This window comes from Salvelinus namaycush, chromosome 3, assembly GCF_016432855.1.
Source record: "Salvelinus namaycush isolate Seneca chromosome 3, SaNama_1.0, whole genome shotgun sequence".
NCBI lineage: Eukaryota > Metazoa > Chordata > Actinopteri > Salmoniformes > Salmonidae > Salvelinus > Salvelinus namaycush.
In genome coordinates, this window is record NC_052309.1 from 18,065,580 (window position 1) to 18,086,780 (window position 21,201).

Here is a 21,201-nt window from a genome sequence, read left to right on the forward strand (position 1 = left end):
AGAGGTCTCCAATTTTTGAAATGGACTGGATCTTTATATATACCACTTGGGTCCTGTTTCAGTAATAATGATATCACACCTTCTTGTTGCGTGTCTGATAATCTATCATTTATATAGGAGTGGTTAAAACAAGCTAATAATGGTCCTTTGAGTATATCAAAAAAAAAATTGTATACTTCCACTGGTATGCCATCCAGTCCTGGAGTTTTCCCATCCTTAAAGGCCCCAATTGCCTCAAGTAGTTCCTCCTCTGTAATTAGGCCTTTACATGAGTCTTTCTGTACAGATGTTAATTTTACATTATTATTAGGGAAAAAATCCATACAATTAGTTTCAGTTAGTGGAGATGGAGGAGCCTGAAACGAAAACATATTCTTAAAGTACTTTACTTCCTCTTTCAAAATATCATTTGGTGAATCATGCGTGACTCCATCATTTGTAACAAGTTTTAATACGTTTTTTTTGGTAGCATTTCTATATTGAAGATTGAAAAAGAATTTGGTGCATTTTTCCCCATGTTCCATCCAGTTCGCTTTATTTTTATAATATATTACACTGGATCTTTCTTGAATAAGTTCCTCCATTTCTTTTTGTTTTTCCTGTAACTTATTCTGTGCCTCTATGGTACCGTTTTTATTGTTATCTAACTGTACTGTTAGTCCTTCAATTTCCTTTGTTAATATGGACTCTTTTGATCTAAATTGCTTTTGTTTTATAGATGAGTACTGAATTGCATGGCCTCTAAAGGCACACTTAAAAGTGTCCCATACAATATGGGGATCTGCTGTACCTATGTTATGTCTAAAAAAGTCAGTTATAAATTCTTCTGTCCTAGTTCTAAACAATTTATCATCTAGTAGGCTTTGATTAAATTTCCAATATCCTCGCCCACGTGGAAATTCTGTAAGAGTAATATATATGCCAATTATGTGATGGTCCGACCGCATTCTGTCCCCTATCAAACACTTTTTAACTTTTGGTGCCAGAGAGAATGATATAAGAAAGTAGTCAAGGCGACTAGCTTGATTAAGCCTCCGCCATGTATATCTCACTAGGTCAGGGTATTTAAGTCTCCATATATCCACTAATTCCAATATATCCATGACATTCCTGATTTCCTTAAGTGCCTGAGGGTGATAGTTTGTAGTGTGATTTCCTTTCCGGTCCATAGAGGTATTTAAGACCGTATTAAAATCTCCCACTATAATAATAGAGTCTAGTGTTGCTTGTAGAGTTGATACATTCTTATATATATTGTCAAAGAAGCTTGGATCATCATTATTCGGACCGTATAGGTTAATAAGCCATATATGTTTATTGTCCAATAACATATTTAAAATAATCCATCTACCTTGAGGATCTGTTTGGACAAGTTGCACATTTGGATCAAAGTTATTATTAATTAAAACCATCACCCCTTTTGAATTTCTTTGCCCATGGGAGAAATATATTTCGCCCCCCCAGTTCTTTTTCCACAAAACTTCATCTAAAACTGTCGAATGGGTTTCCTGTAAACAATAGATATTATAATCCTTCTCTTTTAGCCAGGTAAATACTGATCGTCTTTTCTTATTATCTGCTAAGCCATTACAATTGTAACTGGCTATACTTATTTCACCACTTACCATAATGAGACACACCTTTCAATTATTTTTATCAAAATATATGTTTGTAAACGTCCTATTAAAAAGTAACATAATGATTGAGTGTCTATATAGTTGTACCATGACATTTGCATCTCCACTAAGCAAACCTCCAATTGGTCCCCACTATTCCACCCGCCAAAAGCCCCCATCTCGAGTTGGGTTGTCATCCCAATGCCCGGCAGACCACCCCCGACCCCCCGCATCCCACAGCCCCGGACCGACTGGGATCCATCCTTCGAAAAGTACACACAGCGCCATCCACCGAACCGAAGCAGATCCATTGCCAAATGCATTTCCATCGCCCTCACCTCGATTTGTATTACATATTGCTGTGGATCATCCTCTATAGTCCCTAACATCTTTTACTTCTTCCTTCGCAACAGTTGTGGGATACACACATACACCCACACACATTCAGCCCTTACCCCCACACAACCATAAGCTCACCCTCTCAACAATTGCACCATCCCAGAGCCCAACTCAAGATGGGTCATGATTTACAAATGTACTTGCAGTTGCAGCTGCATGAGAAGGCCTGCAAGACCGCGCAAAAAATGAGCATAAATGTAGAGATTTATTTACCATTGTCACATCCTAGATGATGGAGGTCAAATGTACACCTTCTTCCTGAAACACCCACAATACGGTCATCCGTTTTGACCATGTTCCCAAGCATCTCCATGCAGTCCGACTTTGATTTCGTGCCACCAGGGCCACAATAATATACCCCCTCTCTGAATGTCCGAGTGTGACCCCCTCCCCATGGGTTACTGCAGCTAGTGTTGCCAGCACTGCCACTGCCTGGGTGGGGGCACCCCACCGGAATCCCCACCGGCTAGGTACAAGGTCGTCAAGGTTCTCATTAGCAGCTTTGAGAATTTCCTTGTTTATTATGCTCTCCCTTTAGGGGGCTTTGGCTTTGCAGGACCAACCCTGCCAAGCAGGCTCAGAATCTTGAGGGGGCAGTGCTGCTCTTGGTCTCTGACCTCATTTTGGCTGCATACAGACCGCTTACAGCATGCACATAAAACAGTTAGGGACTTCTCCTTAGTATCTGGGCCTTTCATGTGGGTGTCTAGGGTATAGGGCCATGGACCGTACCATTAAAATAGGATAATAAATAATTAGATATAATTTATTTTAAAAATGTAGTTCCCCATGATAGGACAATAAATAAATAAGACGTATAATTCATTATAAAAGTATATCCATCATCTGAACAACATTGAAAGCCCTCTCATACCCGGCTCACAGCAATACATTGGCTCTGGGATATGCAACCATTTCATTACTCACTCACTCAACTTTCCAAACATAACAAATAAAATAAACACACACCACACCATCCACACATACTGTGCCTTCTGTTTACTTAGTTTTTATCTTTACTATGTAGAAATAGTGCTTGTGTTCAATTAGTTATATGTGAAGATTTATAGAAAAGCTATCTTTTGAATTGTATTGTTACAATCAATAACCGGGCTTGAATTGTGTTTATTTTCCTCATCTATGAGAACTTTGTAATTTTTAAAATAACCATGGAGTAGTCTTTGTGTCTCTTAACAACTGGTTATCAATATATAGTTTATCAACAACGAGAGCTACTCGTTTCGCTTTTAATCTATTTTCTTTGAAAATTGGATACAGAACTTTACGCCGTTCTGCAATTTCCTTCGGAAACTGATCATTCATGACAATTTTGGTCCCAGCAAGTCTTTTACCCAGGCTTTTAACCATTATTTTATCTTTAAATGAAGCAAATTTGGCAACGATTGGGCGTTCGTACCTCTGCCCTCTCTGTCCGAGGCGGTGTACACGTTCAAGTTGGATCTTGTCGATAACTTCGCGTGGAATCTGAAGCGCTGCAAGAAGGAACTCTCTAACTACAGATTCAGGAACTTCTCCTTCTTTCTCTTGGATATTTGTAAGTACCAAATTCTCTCTCATGGATCTAGTTTGTATGTCCAGTAAGGATTCCTTCAGAACGGTGTTCTCCTTTTTAATTTCATTCATTTCGGTTTCAATCTTATTGACTGTCCCTTTTAGCGCGTGTGTTTCCTTCTCCAATGCCGCAGCTTTTTCATCACTCATCTCTAGGCTTGCCTTCAACTCTTTTATATCCTTACTAACTAATTCAAGTATACCCAGTTTGTCATTTATTGATTTTAACAGATCGGTTTCGACCTTTACCATTGCCGGTGGTGAGAATATTAAATCATCAGTGTCTGTTGAAGAGTCACGTTTTCGTTTTTGAATCGGTTCCCCTGTCTTACTCTCCGTCATGTTTGGGTGTTGCTTGTTTTCGTAATATTTGTCGATAAATGTCTCTAGTCTTAGGATTTGTTTTGTGTTATTATCCAGATTGAAGGTTATCACCCACCAGATTATTTAGTGCTAATATTTTAGTCTAATTTAGCAGATATTTCGAATATTATGTTTTATCTTGAGGTGCTCTACATAACTTCGTTCAGTCCACCATTACCTTTACGTTACCTTTACGTCCGCCGTCTACGCCCCGCCTCGTAGAGTTCAATCTTGGTTTCCTCAGACAAGTGAATCTTGTTTCTCATGATCTGAGAGTATTTAGGTGCCTTTCGGCAAACTCTGAGCGAGCTGTCATGTGCCTTTTACTGAGGAGTGGCTTCCATCTGGCCACTCTACCATAAAGGCCTGATTGGTGGAGTGCTGCAGAGATGGTTGTCCTTCTAGAAGGTTATCTCGTCTCCACAGAGGAACTCTGGAGCTCTTGCTGAGTGACCATCTCCCCCAATTGCTCAGGTTGGCTGGGCAGCCAGCTCTAGGAAGAGTCTTGGTGGTTCCAAACTGCTTCCATTTAAGAATGATGGAGGCCACTGTGTTCTTTGGGACCTTCAATGCTGCATAAATATTTTGGTACCCTTCCCCAGATCTGTGCCTCAACACAATCCTGTCTCGGAGTTCCAAGTACAAATCTTTCAACCTCATGGCTTGGATTTTGCTTTGACATGCATTTTTGACTGTGGGACTTCATATAGATTTTTTTTAAATTTTTATTTACCTTTTAATTAACTAGGCCGTTAAGTACACATTTTTATTTACAATGACGGCCTTCCAAAAGGCAAAAGGCCTCCTGCGGGGACGGGGGCCTGGGATTAAAAATAAATAATAAATACAATATACATATAGAACAAATCACACATCACAACAAGAGAGACAACACAAAAATACATAAAAAGAGACCTAGACAACAACATAGCAAGGCAGCAACACGACAACACAGCATAGTATCAACACAACACAACACAACATAACAACAACATGGTAGCAACACAACATGGTAGCAGCACAAAACATGGTACAAACATTATTGGGCACCGACAACAGCACGAAGGGCAAGAAGGTAGAGACAACAATACATCACACAAAGCAGCCACAACTGTCAGTAAGAGTGTCCATGATTGAGTCTTTGAATGAAGAGATTGAGATAAAACTGTCCAGTTTGAGTGTTTGTTGCAGCTCGTTCCAGTTGCTAGCTGCAGTGAACTGAAAAGAGGAGCGACCCAGGGATGTGTGTGCTTTGGGGACCTTTAACAGAATGTGACTGGCAGAACGGGTGTTGTATGTGGAGGATGAGGGCTGCAGTAGATACAGTGGGGCAAAAAAGTATTTAGTCAGCCACCAATTGTGCAAGTTCTCCCACTTAAAAAGATGAGAGAGGCCTGTAATTTTCATCATAGGTACACTTCAACTATGACAGACAAAATGAGAAAAGAAAATCCAGAAAATCACATTGTAGGATTTTTAATGAATTTATTTGCAAATTATGGTGGAAAATAAGTATTTGGTCACCTACAAACAAGCAAGATTTCTGGCTCTCACAGACCTGTAACTTCTTCTTTAAGAGGCTCCTCTGTCCTTCACTCGTTACCTGTAGTAATGGCACATGTTTGAACTTGTTATCAGTATAAAAGACACCTGTCCACAACCTCAAACAGTCACACTCCAAACTCCACTATGGCCAAGACCAAAGAGCTGTCAAAGGACACCAGAAACAAAATTGTAGACCTGCACCAGGCTGGGAAGACTGAATCTGCAATAGGTAAGCAGCTTGGTTTGAAGAAATCAACTGTGGGAGCAATTATTAGGAAATGGAAGACATACAAGACCACTGATAATCTCCCTCGATCTGAGGCTCCATGCAAGATCTCACCCCGTGGGGTCAAAATGATCACAAGAACGGTGAGCAAAAATCCCAGAACCACACGGGGGGACCTAGTGAATGACCTGCAGAGAGCTGGGACCAAAGTAACAAAGCCTACCATCAGTAACACACTACGCCGCCAGGGACTCAAATCCTGCAGTGCCAGACGTGTCCCCCTGCTTAAGCCAGTACATGTCCAGGCCCGTCTGAAGTTTGCTAGAGAGCATTTGGATGATCCAGAAGAAGATTGGGGAATGTCATATGGTCAGATGAAACCAAAATATAACTTTTTGGTAAAAACTCAACTCGTCGTGTTTGGAGGACAAAGATTGCTGAGTTGCATCCAAAGAACACCATACCTACTGTGAAGCATGGGGGTGGAAACATCATGCTTTGGGGCTGTTTTTCTGCAAAGGGACCAGGACGACTGATCCGTGTAAAGGACAGAATGAATGGGGCCATGTATCGTGAGATTTTGAGTGAAAACCTCCTTCCATCAGCAAGGGCATTGAAGATGAAACGTGGCTGGGTCTTTCAGCATGACAATGATCCCAAACACACCGCCTGGGCAACGAAGGAGTGGCTTCGTAAGAAGCATTTCAAGGTCCTGGAGTGGCCTAGCCAGTCTCCAGATCTCAACCTCATAGAAAATCTTTGGAGGGAGTTGAAAGTCCGTGTTGCCCAGCAACAGCCCCAAAACATCACTGCTCTAGAGGAGATCTGCATGGAGGAATGGGCCAAAATACCAGCAACAGTGTGTGAAAACCTTGGGAAGACTTACAGAAAACGTTTGACCTCTGTCATTGCCAACAAAGGGTATATAACAAAGTTTTGAGATAAACTTTTGTTATTGACCAAATACTTATTTTCCACCATAATTTGCAAATAAATTCATTAAAAATCCGTGGGATCTAGGATCGAGCCTTGGGGTACTCCCTTGGTGACAGACAGTGGCTGAGACAGACAGTGGCTGAGACAGCAGATGTTCTGATTTTATACACTGCACTCTTTGAGGTAGTTAGCAAACCAGCCCAAAGACCCCTCAGATACACCAATACTCCTTAGCGAGCCCACAATAATGGAATGGTCTACTGTATCAAAAGCTTTGGCCAAGTCACTAAAAATAGCAGCACAATATTGCTTAGAATCAAGGGCAATGGTGACATCATTGAGGACCTTTAAGGTTGCAGTGACACATCCATAACCTGAGCAGAAACCAGACTGCATACCCGAGAGAATACTATAGACATCAAGAAAGCCAGTCAGTTGATTATTGACAAGTTTTCAAACACTTTTGATAAACAGGGCAAAATAGAAATAGGCCCATCTGACTCAGATGGTTTTTTGGGGTCAAGTTTAAGGAGCTCCTTTAGCACCTCGGACTCAGTCACTGCCTGCAGAGAGAAAGTTTGTAGCAGGGCAGGGGAAAAAGAGGGAGAAGCATCGGGGATAGTCACATTAGAAGGGGTGGGAGATGAGGAAATGTTGGACAGGCAAGGAGGCATCCTGACTTAATGAAGTGGTGATTAAAGAGCTCAGCCATGTGCTTCTTGTCAGTAACAACCACATCATCAACATTTAAGGGATATGGGCAGCTGTGAGGAGGAGGGTTTATTCTCCAGGTCTTTAACCGTTTTCCAGAACTTCTTGGGGTTAGATCCACAGAGACAGAACTGCTCCCTAAAGTAAATAACTTTGGCCTTCCGGATAGTTTTAGTGCACTTATTTCTCATTTGCCTGAATGATAGCCAGTCAGACTGAGTATTCGTGTGCCGAGCCTTTCGCCAAATGCTATTCTTGAGGTGGAGTAACTCTGCAAGATCACGGTCGAACCAGGGGCTGAACCTGTTTTTAATTCTCATTTTAATTCTCAGATCAAGCTCATTCTGTACCAATTTACAGAGGCCAGGTCATGAAGGAAGGCTTGCTCATGAAAGTTTAGTTTTGTGATAGCAAGCGTCTATCACAAATTAGGACAAGTCGTTTCACTGAGCAGCCATTACAAACACAGGCTGTAAAACAGTGATCACTAAGGTCATTACAGAAAACACCAGACTGATACCTAGCAGGATTATTTGTGAGGATAGCATCAAGGAGAGTAGCCTTTTCTGGGTGTTTGGAGTCATACCTTGTGGGATTGGTAATAATCTGAGAAAGATTTAAGGAGTCCCATTTCTTTAGGACTTGGTCAGGTGGTTTAGCATGTCCCAGTTTAGGTCACCAAGCAGGACAAATTCAGACTTAGTGTAAGGGGCCAGGAGAGAGCTTAGGGCAGGTAGGGTACAGGCCAGTGCTGATGGAGGACAATAGCACCCAGCTACAGTCAACAAAGAGCTATTTGAAAGTTTAATGTTTAAAACCAGCAAATCAAATTGTGTGGGGACAGACCTGGTGGCGACAACCGAGTACTGAAGGTGATCCTTGGTAAACATTGCCACTCCCCCCACCTTTGGAAGATCTGTCTTGCCGAAAAAGGTTAAACCAGAAAGGTTAACATCAGTATCCAAAACACTCTTCCTTAACCACGTCTCAGTAATGACCAAAACATCTGGATTGTAGCTGTGAACCCACACTTTCAGTTAATCCATTTGAGGTAATACGCTTCTTGTGTTAACGTGCAGAAAACCCAGGCTTTTATGAGAGCAGAAATCAGTGAAGCAGAAATCAGAGCACAAGTCAGAATTGGGGCTAGCAACAGTAGATGGGCCAAGGTGTACATGCACATTTCCAGATATCATCAGTAATACAATCAAGGCACGGCATAGGACAGGGAGAGTTCTGCAGTGCTGATTTATGACTTCTGAATGTGCATCAGATGGCAACAACATCATATTGTACAGCAATTTCATCAGGTAACATGAATACAAAGCCGGTGAGAGGTGGTTAGAATAGGATGGGAAGCCAAAAGTCTGTGTAACCATTAGAGAGTCAGAGTCCCGAGTGTGGTAACAAACATAGTCTGTCCCACGGTTGGGTAAAGAAAGTTTGTAGTCAACAAAGTATGCAGGAGTCATGAGGCAAAATGTACAATAAAAAAATAAAGTATATAAAGACTTGGGGCTAGCCATTGTAAGTTCAGAGTCACTCACCCCAACAGTGTGTGAGTGCTGGAGGCGAGCGAAATCTCGGGAGAAAGGGATGAGTGTGGTGGCGGTACCTGTACCAGACAGGGGGAGACAGGCCAGGGCAGACAATGAACAGATCGCCAGGTGGAATCTAAGCAGCAGTGCAGCAGGCAACGGGAGCAGGTGTCACACCCACTTGGGAGAAGCTTTTATTTCTGGAAGCAGATTTCTTGTAGAAAATGCCAGCGAATGGGCTTTGAACAGCAGGAGGGGGCTTCAGGGGATGCTTCAAATAATCCTGCTACTTGTTGGGCCCAAAGGCCTCGACACCATTTACTTCGCACCTTAGTGCTAATTGAATTTGTATCTGATCTGTCCTTGCAAGCCTGGGAGCCTTAACTCAGCATTCAGTCCCCGTAAAATAAATCATTGTAATGTACTTTATTTTTCATTTTAGGTAGATAGGTGTGTGCCTTTCAAAATCATGTCGAATCAATTGAATATACCACAGGTGGACTCCAATCAAGCTGTAGAAACATCTCAAGGATGATCAATGTAAAGAGGATGTGTGTATATTGATGATTTTTATTTATTTAATACATTTTAGAATGAAGCTGTAATGTAACAAAAAGTGGAAAAAGTCAAGGGGTCTGAATACTTTCCGAATGCACTGTATGTGACCGACCGCCTCGATTCGGTCTTATGTAGCAAAATTAGAAATTGTGTTGGAAAGAAGTAGAGACTCAGAGTTAGAAAATAGTATATCATACACTGCAGTTTAGGAACAATGGTAAAGTAATTCTGCTTTGAAAGTTGATAAACTTGTAACCCTACTTTTGAGAAAATGGCCTTGAATGTTTTAGTACACCTACTGGAGAACTCTTTTTTTGTCTACACCTATTCAACATCGTTCACACCCTCTTAAGCCTTAACCCCACCTATCTTTTTAAGGATTCACATGTGAGGCTATGTGGTAAACACATGCTATATCAAATCAAATCTACGTTTCTTTGTCACATGCACAGGATACAGTACAGAAGGTGTAAATGGTACAGTGAAATGGTTACTTGCATAGCAGCAATATCAAAAACAGAAAGTGTCCAGATAAAAATACCCGGCTAATTTGATGGGTCATGTAATAGTCCAGCCGAAATGGAGTCTTTTGTTTAGACATGTAGCTAACAAGCTAAACAATGGACCGGCATAATCCCAACGCATACTACTACCAATATAAACATTGTCATAGCTGTAGTATGAATCTGCAGGTAGCTGAAGCTAACAAACTAGGTTCAATGTTAGCTAGCTAATATTAAGCTATAACTAGCAATGCAAATGGTTTTCTGATTTGAATAATATTACTACACAGATCATACACGTTAAGTTAGCTTTTGAGTCAGCAAGCTAATGTTTGCTAGCTAACTAACAGTATGCTTTAACTTGCAATAAAAATGACTTAATGACAAAATTACAAACTTATATCTGAAAATGTAGCTAGACTCTTACCCGTCCGTATACATGGGTGAACGCTTCATGGCAGACTGGAACCATTTAACTACGTGGCATGTGCAGAAAGTAGCCCATCACATTTTCCAACTGATCTGTCGATAACGTCTGCTAAATTCAGGGCTTCAATGTTGTTGACAAAAGTAGCAAAACTTTTGTATTTCTCGATGGCTAATGTTATATCTTTCAAAAACGGTGCGGTAGAAAGGACTGTCAACACATACTGAACAGCTCACATTATAGACGGAAGCATGCTAAATGGCAGACCAATCCAAACATCTCCCGGCATGTCCAGCCCATCCATTATCTCAGTCAATCATGGCTAGCGTGAATGTTCCTGTCTTTTTCCGTGGCTAAACAATCTAGACTCTTAATTTAACGATTGTATTTGTATTTATGGCTGGAATACAAGTTTGTTATTAAGGCACATGAAGTTCACGTTTCAGAAGGCATTTCTGCCCCAAAAAACGCATTTTGATAAAAAAATGAATGTATATTTTTATTACTAAAAATAAATATTACTAAAAATAAATGTTTATGTTACGCTCCTGTGAAGTGGTGATGTGCGACATACACCTAGTTTCCTGAAAGGAGTCACATTCTGTCCATGAGTTTCTAGCAGATAGACCATATGGTTGAAAAGAAAATAGCCTAATTAATGAAAAAAGCATTTAATCAACAATGGCATTATTTTCAATTATCTCTGCAACGCTTCCAACTATTGACTTTTTTCACAACCGACACCCGTTTGACACCAACACATTGACAACAAATACATAATGACGTAGTAAAATAAATAAAAATGTGTAAATAAAAATAAAAATGATATTTCATGCTGAAACCCTCATATTAAACACCAATGCTTTTCACAAATTTGCTGGTTTGTATTTAGGACAATGTTTTACAGCGTTGTCATTCTATTACATTTTTTAAAATTATCTTATTTAATTATTTTATATATTTTATGTGATAAAGCCACACAGAGGGCCAGAGATTATTACAGACACCTAATCTGATGTACCCAAAAGGGCCATTAGATATATTGTGATATTCTTGAAAGATACCAAAATTCTGATAGTTTACTGGTAAACTTTGCAACCCCTAATCAGTTCACTTGACAACAAATATACTGTATCCTATAACAAAGGGGAGGATAGTTCTGGTTTGATTCAAGTGAGGTGCATTGGCTACATTGCCTGACAACTCAATCTGAATTTAATTCCGCTGCTCTATCGATCACTCGAGAAGAAACGCTTAACTTCCTCTTACCTTTATGTGCTACCCTTAACAAACTCTACTTTCTTTTATCTCTCCCTATCTTCATTTCTGTCTGTCTCTCTCTCTCTCTCTCTCTCTCTCTCTCTCTCTCTCTCTCTCTCTCTCTCTCTCTCTCTCACTCTCACTCTCACTCTCACTCTCACTCTCACTCTCACTCTCTCTCTCTCACACACACACAGATAATTCTGAACATTACTGCCATGGACCTCTACAGGAGTCACTTGTGCTGGTATGACCATGTGGAGGTCCGAGACGGGTTCGGGAGAAAAGCCCCTCTGAAAGGTCTTTACTTGGAAAAAGATTTAGAGTAGAACCCATCCATAGAGAACTCTCCATAGAGAGGTCTGCTATCTACATCTGCCAATAACTCTTTCAGAAAACATCCAATCAAGTTAATGTTCACCTGAGATTTTTAAATCCTAGAGCAGAAAAATGTTAGAATGGTTGGAATGTACAATATGTTCAGAATAATAGACTGATGCATAAAGATCAGACATCGCCAGCTGTCTGTGTAATAGTGATAAACTATGCCTCGGATTCAATCCAATAGCCCCTTCTCAGCTATGCACCTTTAAAAGGTAGTGTTCCCTCATTCATGGAGACAGCATTCACAGTAAACTTTGCACATGTCGGCACAATTGGAAATGACCTTTAAATGTAAATCTCACAATAAGGTGGATCTAACTCAGATTGGAATGAATCCCAGCCCAAGAGCTGCCTATCTCAGTGTTGTTATTAGTCATTACCCTGGAGTTGTTGTGGTGTTTTTGTTTTATCTTTTGCATCAGGCCGTTACTGTGGGGACAGTCTACCTGGCCCTATCGTTTCCACGGATAGTCGGCTATGGATAGAGTTCAGAAGCAGCAGCAACTGGGTGGGCAAGGGCTTCTCAGCCGTGTATGAAGGTAACATCAGCCGTTTGACCATAGTCCATATTGTTTATATTTTGTTTATATACAGTACCAGTCAAAAGTTTGGACACATCTACTCGTTCAAGGGTTTTTCTTTATTTTTACTATTTTCTACATTGTAGATTAATAGTGAAGACATCAAAACTATGAAATACACATATGGAATCACGTAGTAACCAAAAAAGTGTTATATATTTGAGATTCTTCAAAGTAGCCACCCTTTGCCTGGATGACAGCTTTGAATTCTCTCAACCAGCTTCATGGGGTAGTTACCTGGAAGCATTTCAATTAACAGGTTAATTTGTGGAATTTATTTCCTTCTTAATGCGTTTGAGCCAATCAGTTGTGTTGTGATAAGGTAGGGGTGGTACAGTGGTTCCTCCTTTAAAAATTGCGAGCTTACACCGCGGGACTTTGAGATACCCAGCGTCACGGCTTCATTGCTCCAGACCACCACAGGGGGGAGTTAGAGCACTCATTATGCATTTGGGTCCCAAGGTTTTTATATGACCAATCATATTGAGTGGTTCCAATGATGAATTTGACGTTATGCCACCCGTCGCTGGTGACTTTCTTCAGCAAAGGTGTCTGACAAAAACATTACGGTGGAAGCAAATGTAAGTAATTATAATGAGTCAAGCAAAGAATGTACAATTGAGAGGAATATGTTAATGTTGAGACAAACGATTGTGCATATTTTGTTGTCATAAAGTTAATTTACGAAAATCGCTATTTAGCAAGTATTTTTTCAGTTATATCCAATACCAGGTGTATCAAACTTCATTCTTTGAATGATGCTTTGTCTGCATGTATGTATTACAATTATACACTTCAACGGTGTTTAACACTGCCGCTCCTGGGACATCAATGATTACACATTGTAACTATGCAATATACTAGAAACATGATTTAAGTAAAGGCTGATTTGTAATTAATATATACAGAAGAAAAAAACAGTACGCTACACTTCCTATGCATATCTAACTCACTTCATCTGCATTAATCTGAGGAGGTTCTCCCAGCCATGTGGACGATTGAAAACAGGGCAGCAAAGTTTGTTTGTCACCAGAGCGGTTTAGAGCATATTACTATTTGCCTCTGAATAACCAGACCTTCATACAAACTTGCTATGTTTAATTCTTGACACACAACCAAAGGTGCTACCATATCCTAAAAGCACGCCCACAAGCAAGCCACTCAGGTGGAGAATAACGCGTGGAAGAGGGCGAGGAACGAGATGGGAGTAACAATCCAGGCTATTTGGTTTGAGACCGGCATAATAATGTAATGAAACAAGCAGGAAGCAGGTTTCGAATCCTCAACATTCTAGCCCGAAGTCCAGCACGTTATCGACTGTGCCCAAATGTATTAATTGGGGTTGGGGCCGATTGTGGCTAGAAACACTTTATCAATTGGAATCTTTAACAAGTGGAAAGGGGGGAAAGTATTAGCTGAACAATTAACTATTCAACCTTTACTAAAGAATTGTCTAATAGCCGAGCTAGGTGTGAACCCCACCCCCCAACTTGGACTAGGTGTGAAACCCCCCCAACTTGCAACAAATCATTTGTATCTACCTTTCCACATCTACGTACACACGTATCTACATACACACAGTTAATGTTCTGAAAAAAAAATATATATATACAGTTGAAGTCAGAAGTTTACATACACCTTAGACAAATACATTTAAACACAGTTTTTCACAATTCCTGACATTTAATCCTAGTAAAAGTTCCCTGTCTTAGGTCAGTTAGGATCACCACTTTATTTTAAGAATGTGAAATGTCAGAATAATAGTAGAGAGAGTGATTTATTTCAGCTTGTATTTCTTTCATCACATTCCCAGTGGGTCAGAAGTTTACATACACTCAATTAGTATTTGGTAGCATTGACTTTAAATAGTTTAACTTGGGTCAAACGTTTCAGGTAGCCTTCCACAAGCTTCCCACAATAAATTGGGTGAATTTTGGCCCATTCCTCCTGACAGAGCTGGATTGAGGATTGAGGTCAGGGCTTTGTGATGGCCACTCCAATACCTTGACTTGTTGTCCTTAAGGCATTTTGCCACAACTTTGGAAGTATGCTTGGGGTCATTGTCCATTTGGAAGACCCATTTGCGACCAAGCTTGAACTTCCTGACTGATGTCTTGAGATGTTGCTTCAATATATCCACACAATTTTCCTACCCCATGATGCCATTTATTTTGTGAAGTGCACCAGTCCCTCCTGCAGCAAAGCACCCCCACAACATGATGCTGCCACCCCCGTGCTTCACGTTTGGGATGGTGTTCTTCGGTTTGCAAGCTTCCCACTTGCCAAACAGTTATATTTTTGTTTCATCAGACCAGAGGATATTTCTCCAAAAAGTACGACCTTTGTCCCCATGTGTAGTTGCAAACCGTAGTCTGGCTTTTTTATGGCGGTTTTGGAGCAGTGGCTTCTTCCATGCTGAGAGGCCTTTCAGGTTATGTCGATATAGGACTCGTTTTACTGTGGATATAGATACTTTTGTACCTGTTTCCTCCAGCATCTCCACAAGGTCCTTTGCTGTTGTTCTGGGATTGATTTGCACTTTTCGCACCGAAGTACATTCATCTCTAGGAGACAGAACGCGTCTCCTTCCTGAGCGATATGACGGCTGCGTGGTCCCATGGTGTTTATACTTGCGTACTATTGTTTGTACAGATCAACGTGGTACCTTCAGGCGTTTGGAAATTGCTCCCCAGGGTGAACCAGACTTGTGGAGGTCTACAATTTCTTTCTGAGGTCTTGGCTGATTTCTTTAGATTTCCCCATGATGTCAAGCAAAGAGGCACTGAGTTTGAAGGTAGGCCTTGAAATATATCCACAAGTACACCGCCAATTGACTCAAATGATGTCAATTAGCCTATCAGAAGCTTCTAAAGCCATGACATAATTTTCTGGAATTTTCCAAGCTGTTTAAAGGCACAGTCAACTTAGTGTATGTAAACTTCTGACCTACTGGAATTGTGATACAGTGAGTTATAAGTGAAATAATCTGTCTGTAAACAATTGTTGGAAATATTACTTGTGTCATGCACAAAGTAGATGTCCTAACCAACTTGCCAAAACTTTAGTTTGTTAACAAGAAATTTGTGGAGTGGTTGAAAACCGAGTTTTAATGACTCCAACCTAAGTGTATGCAAAGTTCCGACTTCAACTGTACAGTTGTGGCCAAAAGTTTTGAGAATGACACAAATATTAGTTACAACAAGGTTTGCTGCCTCAGTGTCTTTCGATATTTTTGTCAGATGTTACTATGGAATACTGAAGTTTAATTACAAGCATTTCATAAGTGTCAAAGGTTTTTATTGACAATTACATAAAGTTGATGCAAAGAGTCAATATTTGCAGTGTTGACCCTTCTTTTTCAAGACCTCTGCAATCTGCCCTGGCATGCTGTCAATTAACTTCTGGCCCACATCCTGACTGATGGCAGCCCATTCTTGCATAATCAATGCTTGGAGTTTGTCAGAATTTGTGGGGTTTTGTTTGTCCACCCGCCTCTTGAGGATTGACCACAAGTTCTCAATAGGATTAAGGTCTGGGGAGTTTCCTGGCCATGGACCCAAAATATCGATGTTTTGTTCCCCGAGCTACTTAGTTATCACTTTTGCCTTATGGCAAGGTGCTCCATAATGCTGGAAAAGGCATTGTTTGTCACCAAACTGTTCCTGGATGGTTGGGAGAAGTTGCTCTCGGACGATATGTTGGTACCATTCTTTATTCATGGCGGTGTTCTTAGGCAAAATTGTGAGTGAGCCCACTCCCTTGGCTGAGAAGCAAACCCACACATGAATGGTCTCAGGATGCTTTACTGTTGGCATGACACCGGACTGATGATAGCGCTCACCTTGTCTTTTCCGGACAAGCTTTTTTCAGGATGCCCCAAACAATCAGAAAGGGGATTCATCAGAGAAAATGACTTTACCTCAGTCCTCAGCAGTCCAATCCCTGTACCTTTTGCAGAATATCAGTCTGACCCTGATGTTTTTCCTGGAGAGAAGTGGCTTCTTTGCTGCCCTTCTTGACACCAGGCCATCCTCCAAAAGCATTCGCCTCACTGTGCGTGCAGATGCACTCACACCTGCCTGCTGCCATTCTTGAGCAAGCTCTGTACTGGTGGTGCCCTGATCCCGCAGCTGAATCAACTTTCGGAGACTGTCCTGGCGCTTGCTGGACTTTCTTGGGCGCCCTGAAGCCTTCTTCACAACAATTGAACCGCTCTCCTTGAAGTTCTTGATGATCCGATAAACGGTTGATTTAGGTGCAATCTTACTGGCAGCAATATCCTTACCTGTGAGGCCCTTTTTGTGCAAAGCAATGATGACGGCACGTGTTTCCTTGCAGGTAACCGTGGTTGACAGAGGAAGAACAATGATTCCAAGCACCACCCTCCTTTTGAAGCTTCCAGTCTGTTATTTGAACTCAATCAGCATTACAGAGTGATCTCCAGCCTTGTCCTCGTCAACACTCACACCTGTGTTAACGAGAGAATCACTGACATGATGTCAGCTGGTCCTTTTGTGGTAGGGCTGAAATGCAGTGGAAATGTTTTTTTGGGATTCAGTTAATTTGCATGGCAAAGAGGGACTTTGCAATTAATTGCAATTCATCTGATCACTCTTCATAACATTCTGGAGTATATGCAAACTGGCATCATACAAATTGAGGCAGCAGACTCTGTAAAAATGTATATTTGTGTCATTCTCAAAACTTTTGGCCACGACTGTATATATTGGTCATGGCTCCCGAGTGGTGCAGCGATCTAAGGCACTGCATCTCAGTGCAAGAGGCATTACTACAGTCCCTGGTTCGAATACAGGCTGTATCACATCTGACCGTGATTGGGAGTGCCATAGGGCGGTGTACAATTGGCCCAGGGTAAATCTGGGGTAGGCCGTGATTGTAAATAAGAATTTGTTCTTACCTGACTTGCCTAGTTAAATAAAGGTTACATTTAAAAAACAACTGGCGGCAACCGCAGCGCAATCAATAGGAGGTGAACAGTGGCTGGTGCTGAAAATATTGCTAACATGCTGACCAGACCGGACACGTCGCGTGCGCGAGCGTCACAAAATAAATTTAGAAATCAATGTTATTCAATTATTGCACCCACACTGCTCGCGTGCGCCAACGAGCGTCTGCGATGCCAAGGGCTAAAATATAACTACTTTCTATTTCTGACGCAGATCGCGTTGGAAGTCCTGCCTCTCCCATCTCCTCATTGGTTATACCCACGTGGGTGATCGAAAGACGAGCTGTTTTGCCGGTTGTCATGGTAATACTATGAAAGTGTAGATGCGATCACTATATAAGTTCAAAGATGAAAAAGCCTGAAAGGAGGAGAGATGACTAGAAACGATTCGGTTGGCCCTTTTATGTGTGGATTAATTGTCGGAGTAGAGGACCTTGTGCATTTCAGGTAAAATAACAACTCAATGTTTATATCCCAGGACAAATTAGCTAGCAACAGCAAGCTAGCTAAATAGGACAAATTAGCTAGCAAATGCAAGCTAACTAGCTAAATTGCCATACATGTTTAATGCTTTTCGACCTGTCCCCAAATTAATGTAATTGTTTCAGAGTTTGTTTTGATATTTTAACCTGCGTGTCGTGATCGCGTTTGGTGTAGGGGGACAAAATACATTGTACGATGTACGATGGCGCACGTGTGCAGCCGGTTTGGGTTCAGTGTAACTTGTTATGCAAGTGTTGCACACCAACAGATGGAGAAAACCTACACCAGTCGAGCTATTCATTTCAACAATAATCTTCATTTTAATTTGACTTTACAAACAACAAGAGGGCTTAATTGGAGTCTATTTATTCGGAGCCTAGACCTATACAAAATAACTTAACTGGCTGAGGTAGGCTATGAGGCTGAACAGCCTTTATTAGGCCTACTTGTATGCATCCTACATAAAACAATCATTTAAAGAAAAAAAGTCGGCACGTTCGAACTAAAACATGGTAACTAATAATGAAAAGCGCACATTTGTAAATCCCTAACTCAAAGTAATTGGACAGGTAGATACAAATTATTTGTGACATTGTGGTTACAATAAAGAATGTAAACAAGATGCTGTGTTTTTATTTACAGTAGTGATGGACAACTGGAGGCATTTTGAAAACAGGTTTTCAAACACTTGTTTTTCACAAGTCTACTGTAGTATTGTAGCAGGTGTAGCCCATCATACAAATGTTTCCTATTAGCAGAACAATATACTTTTTTATAGCCCGGCTACTGTAGTGAAAATCCTTTAACTTGCAATGTATTCGATGCTAAAGTACTCTAAAGTGTTACATTTCTAACTCAAAACAGCAGTACAGTATTTCTTCATCAACATCTTTATGCTTTCGTTAATAAAATAACGAGAAAAAATACATTCAAATGCGGATGTTTATTTAAACTACATTTTATTGTTGTATTGTCAATTTCTCTAGCCAAAACATTTTGATGGCCTTGACCAGTTCATCTTTGCTTGTCGGCTTGGCAGAGTTATGGATGAATGAGTTCAGTTGATGCCAAACAAGTTTGATCGGGTTTAAATCAGGAGACCTACATGTAGAGCTGAAAAAAATATTTTTAGATATACTGTAGGCCTACCGTAGGTGTTGTAGGTCTTTTATTTATTTATTTTTATTTAACCTTTATTTTACTACATAAAGGTCTACTTACTCTGCTGGCGTCTTGACCCAGTTTATGCCATCATTTGCAATGCAAACCCGGACGGCAGTGTGTTTTGGGTCATTGTCTGCTTTTGGAGAAGAAAAAATACATTTAGCCTAACAGTCAACATTAGGTACAATAATAGAAATATACATGTAAATAGGCCTAAACGTAACAAAATATTGCTATAATCCTACCTTGAAAGAAATGATGTGGTCCCAGAAAAACCTCTCTGACATAGGGTCCAGCATATCTCTTGATGATTTCTTCCTCAAAGAAATCTCGAGCCATGATACCTGAAAAAGGAGGCAAGAGTGAATTATTGTGGAACACATAACAGTTCGAGAGGTGGAGGCTACAATATTTTATGTACCTTTTGCTTTGTAAATAGCCAAACTTACTATAAAAAAATCTAATATGGGCCTCATCCCTGGCGAGAAATTGCCCCCAACACATGGAGTTTGAGCGGATGCTTGGGACTCGGCTTGCTTGATCTTCTTCCTTTTTTTCTGTAGCAATTTTGAGTAAATTGCTCAAGGGCCACTGTTGATTCGTCTGTGAAGATGACGTCATTGAATGTCTCGCCAGCTTTGATCCATGCCTGGGCCTGCATGACACAAAGTTCTTTGTTTGTAAGAGGAATGAGTACTTGAGGTCACCGAGAAAGTCTGGACATGGCCTACTCTCCCTTATGTAAGGAATTAGACAATTTCCCATGTTTACTACAGTATGTAGTGTAGGCTATGTTTACTTGTCAGACTGCACAGTAGCCTAATAAACAATTGCAGGTGGCTTATATCTTCAAAATGCTTTAAATGCTTTATTATCCAAATGTAAAGGCATATACTGTACAGTAAAAAATACTCTTTCAAACACACGGTCACGTTGTACAGTGACATTATGGCTATTAGCAGGGCTATATTTTGGCCTTTATAAAAATTAATTTGATCTTTATTCAGATTACAATACTCACTATCATTTTTTTGAAAACGAAATAATCTCCAAAATATCGTTATATATGGCCTTCCCGCTGTGGACGTCTATTTCAGCATCGTTTCATGCTGCTCTGAGACAAGCTTGGAGAAACGAAAATGTTCAATTATATTCCATGATATTCTTAAGATATATGTGTTGACTAAATATAAGCAAGTGATGTCTGCTAAATAATCAAGTTAGGTTTCTCTGGAAATAAATAATTCGAAATAACAAACTGGCTTTATTTACAAATTGGTGAGAATGTCCTATGTTCAAGAATTGCCTTTTTCTCGCTCACTCTAGGTTAAATGAAAACGAAATCTCAAAAATATTGTTACTTTTTAAACAAAGCGAATGTTATTATTATAAATTAATTTAGAATTATATAAAAGCCCCTTAGATATTCATTTAGAGTCCTCGGCGGAGAGCAACGTCATTGATTTATTTTTATTTTTAGATGTACTGTAGACCTACCATAGGCTAAATGAGTCTCATTAGTGTTGAGTAATGTGCTGTTAAAAGTGGTGTAGGTCTTATTTATTTTAAAGAGCATATTGAAGTTAGAAGCAATAAGATTTGAAGCAAAAGCCTACAACTATTTTAGCACCGTTTCGCGCTGCTCTGAGACAAGCATGGGGACTGGTCTTGATAAATCAATGAGATTTTTATTTTCACTTAATCTCCGTTTGGGTAATGGTTAGACTAGAATTAAAAAATTACAGAAATGTTATGCTCTTAGTGTAACCTTTATTTAATTAGGCAAGCCAGTTAAGAACAAATTCTTATTTATAAGGACAGCCTACTCCTTCCTCCCCATCGGGGAATTGAACCCCGGTTTCCTGCGTGCCCTGCCCGCACGACACAGGGATTCTTTAGCTAAATAGCTCAGTACTGTACTGCTGACCATTACGTTGTACAGCACCATATTTTCCGTTCCATCCTAACT

At 40.4% G+C, this 21,201-nt stretch overlaps 1 protein-coding gene across 2 annotated transcripts in view; it reads left to right on the forward strand.

The window, feature by feature from the left end:
* Positions 1 to 21,201, forward strand: part of LOC120045043 (bone morphogenetic protein 1-like) — a 65,982-nt gene that overhangs the window by 24,698 nt on the left and 20,083 nt on the right. For both annotated transcript variants that reach the window (XM_038989868.1, XM_038989869.1), the window contains exons 9-10: positions 11,852 to 11,954; positions 12,461 to 12,577. In XM_038989868.1, coding sequence (XP_038845796.1) covers positions 11,852 to 11,954; positions 12,461 to 12,577 — 220 coding nt within the window. The remainder of the gene's footprint in view (positions 1 to 11,851; positions 11,955 to 12,460; positions 12,578 to 21,201) is intronic.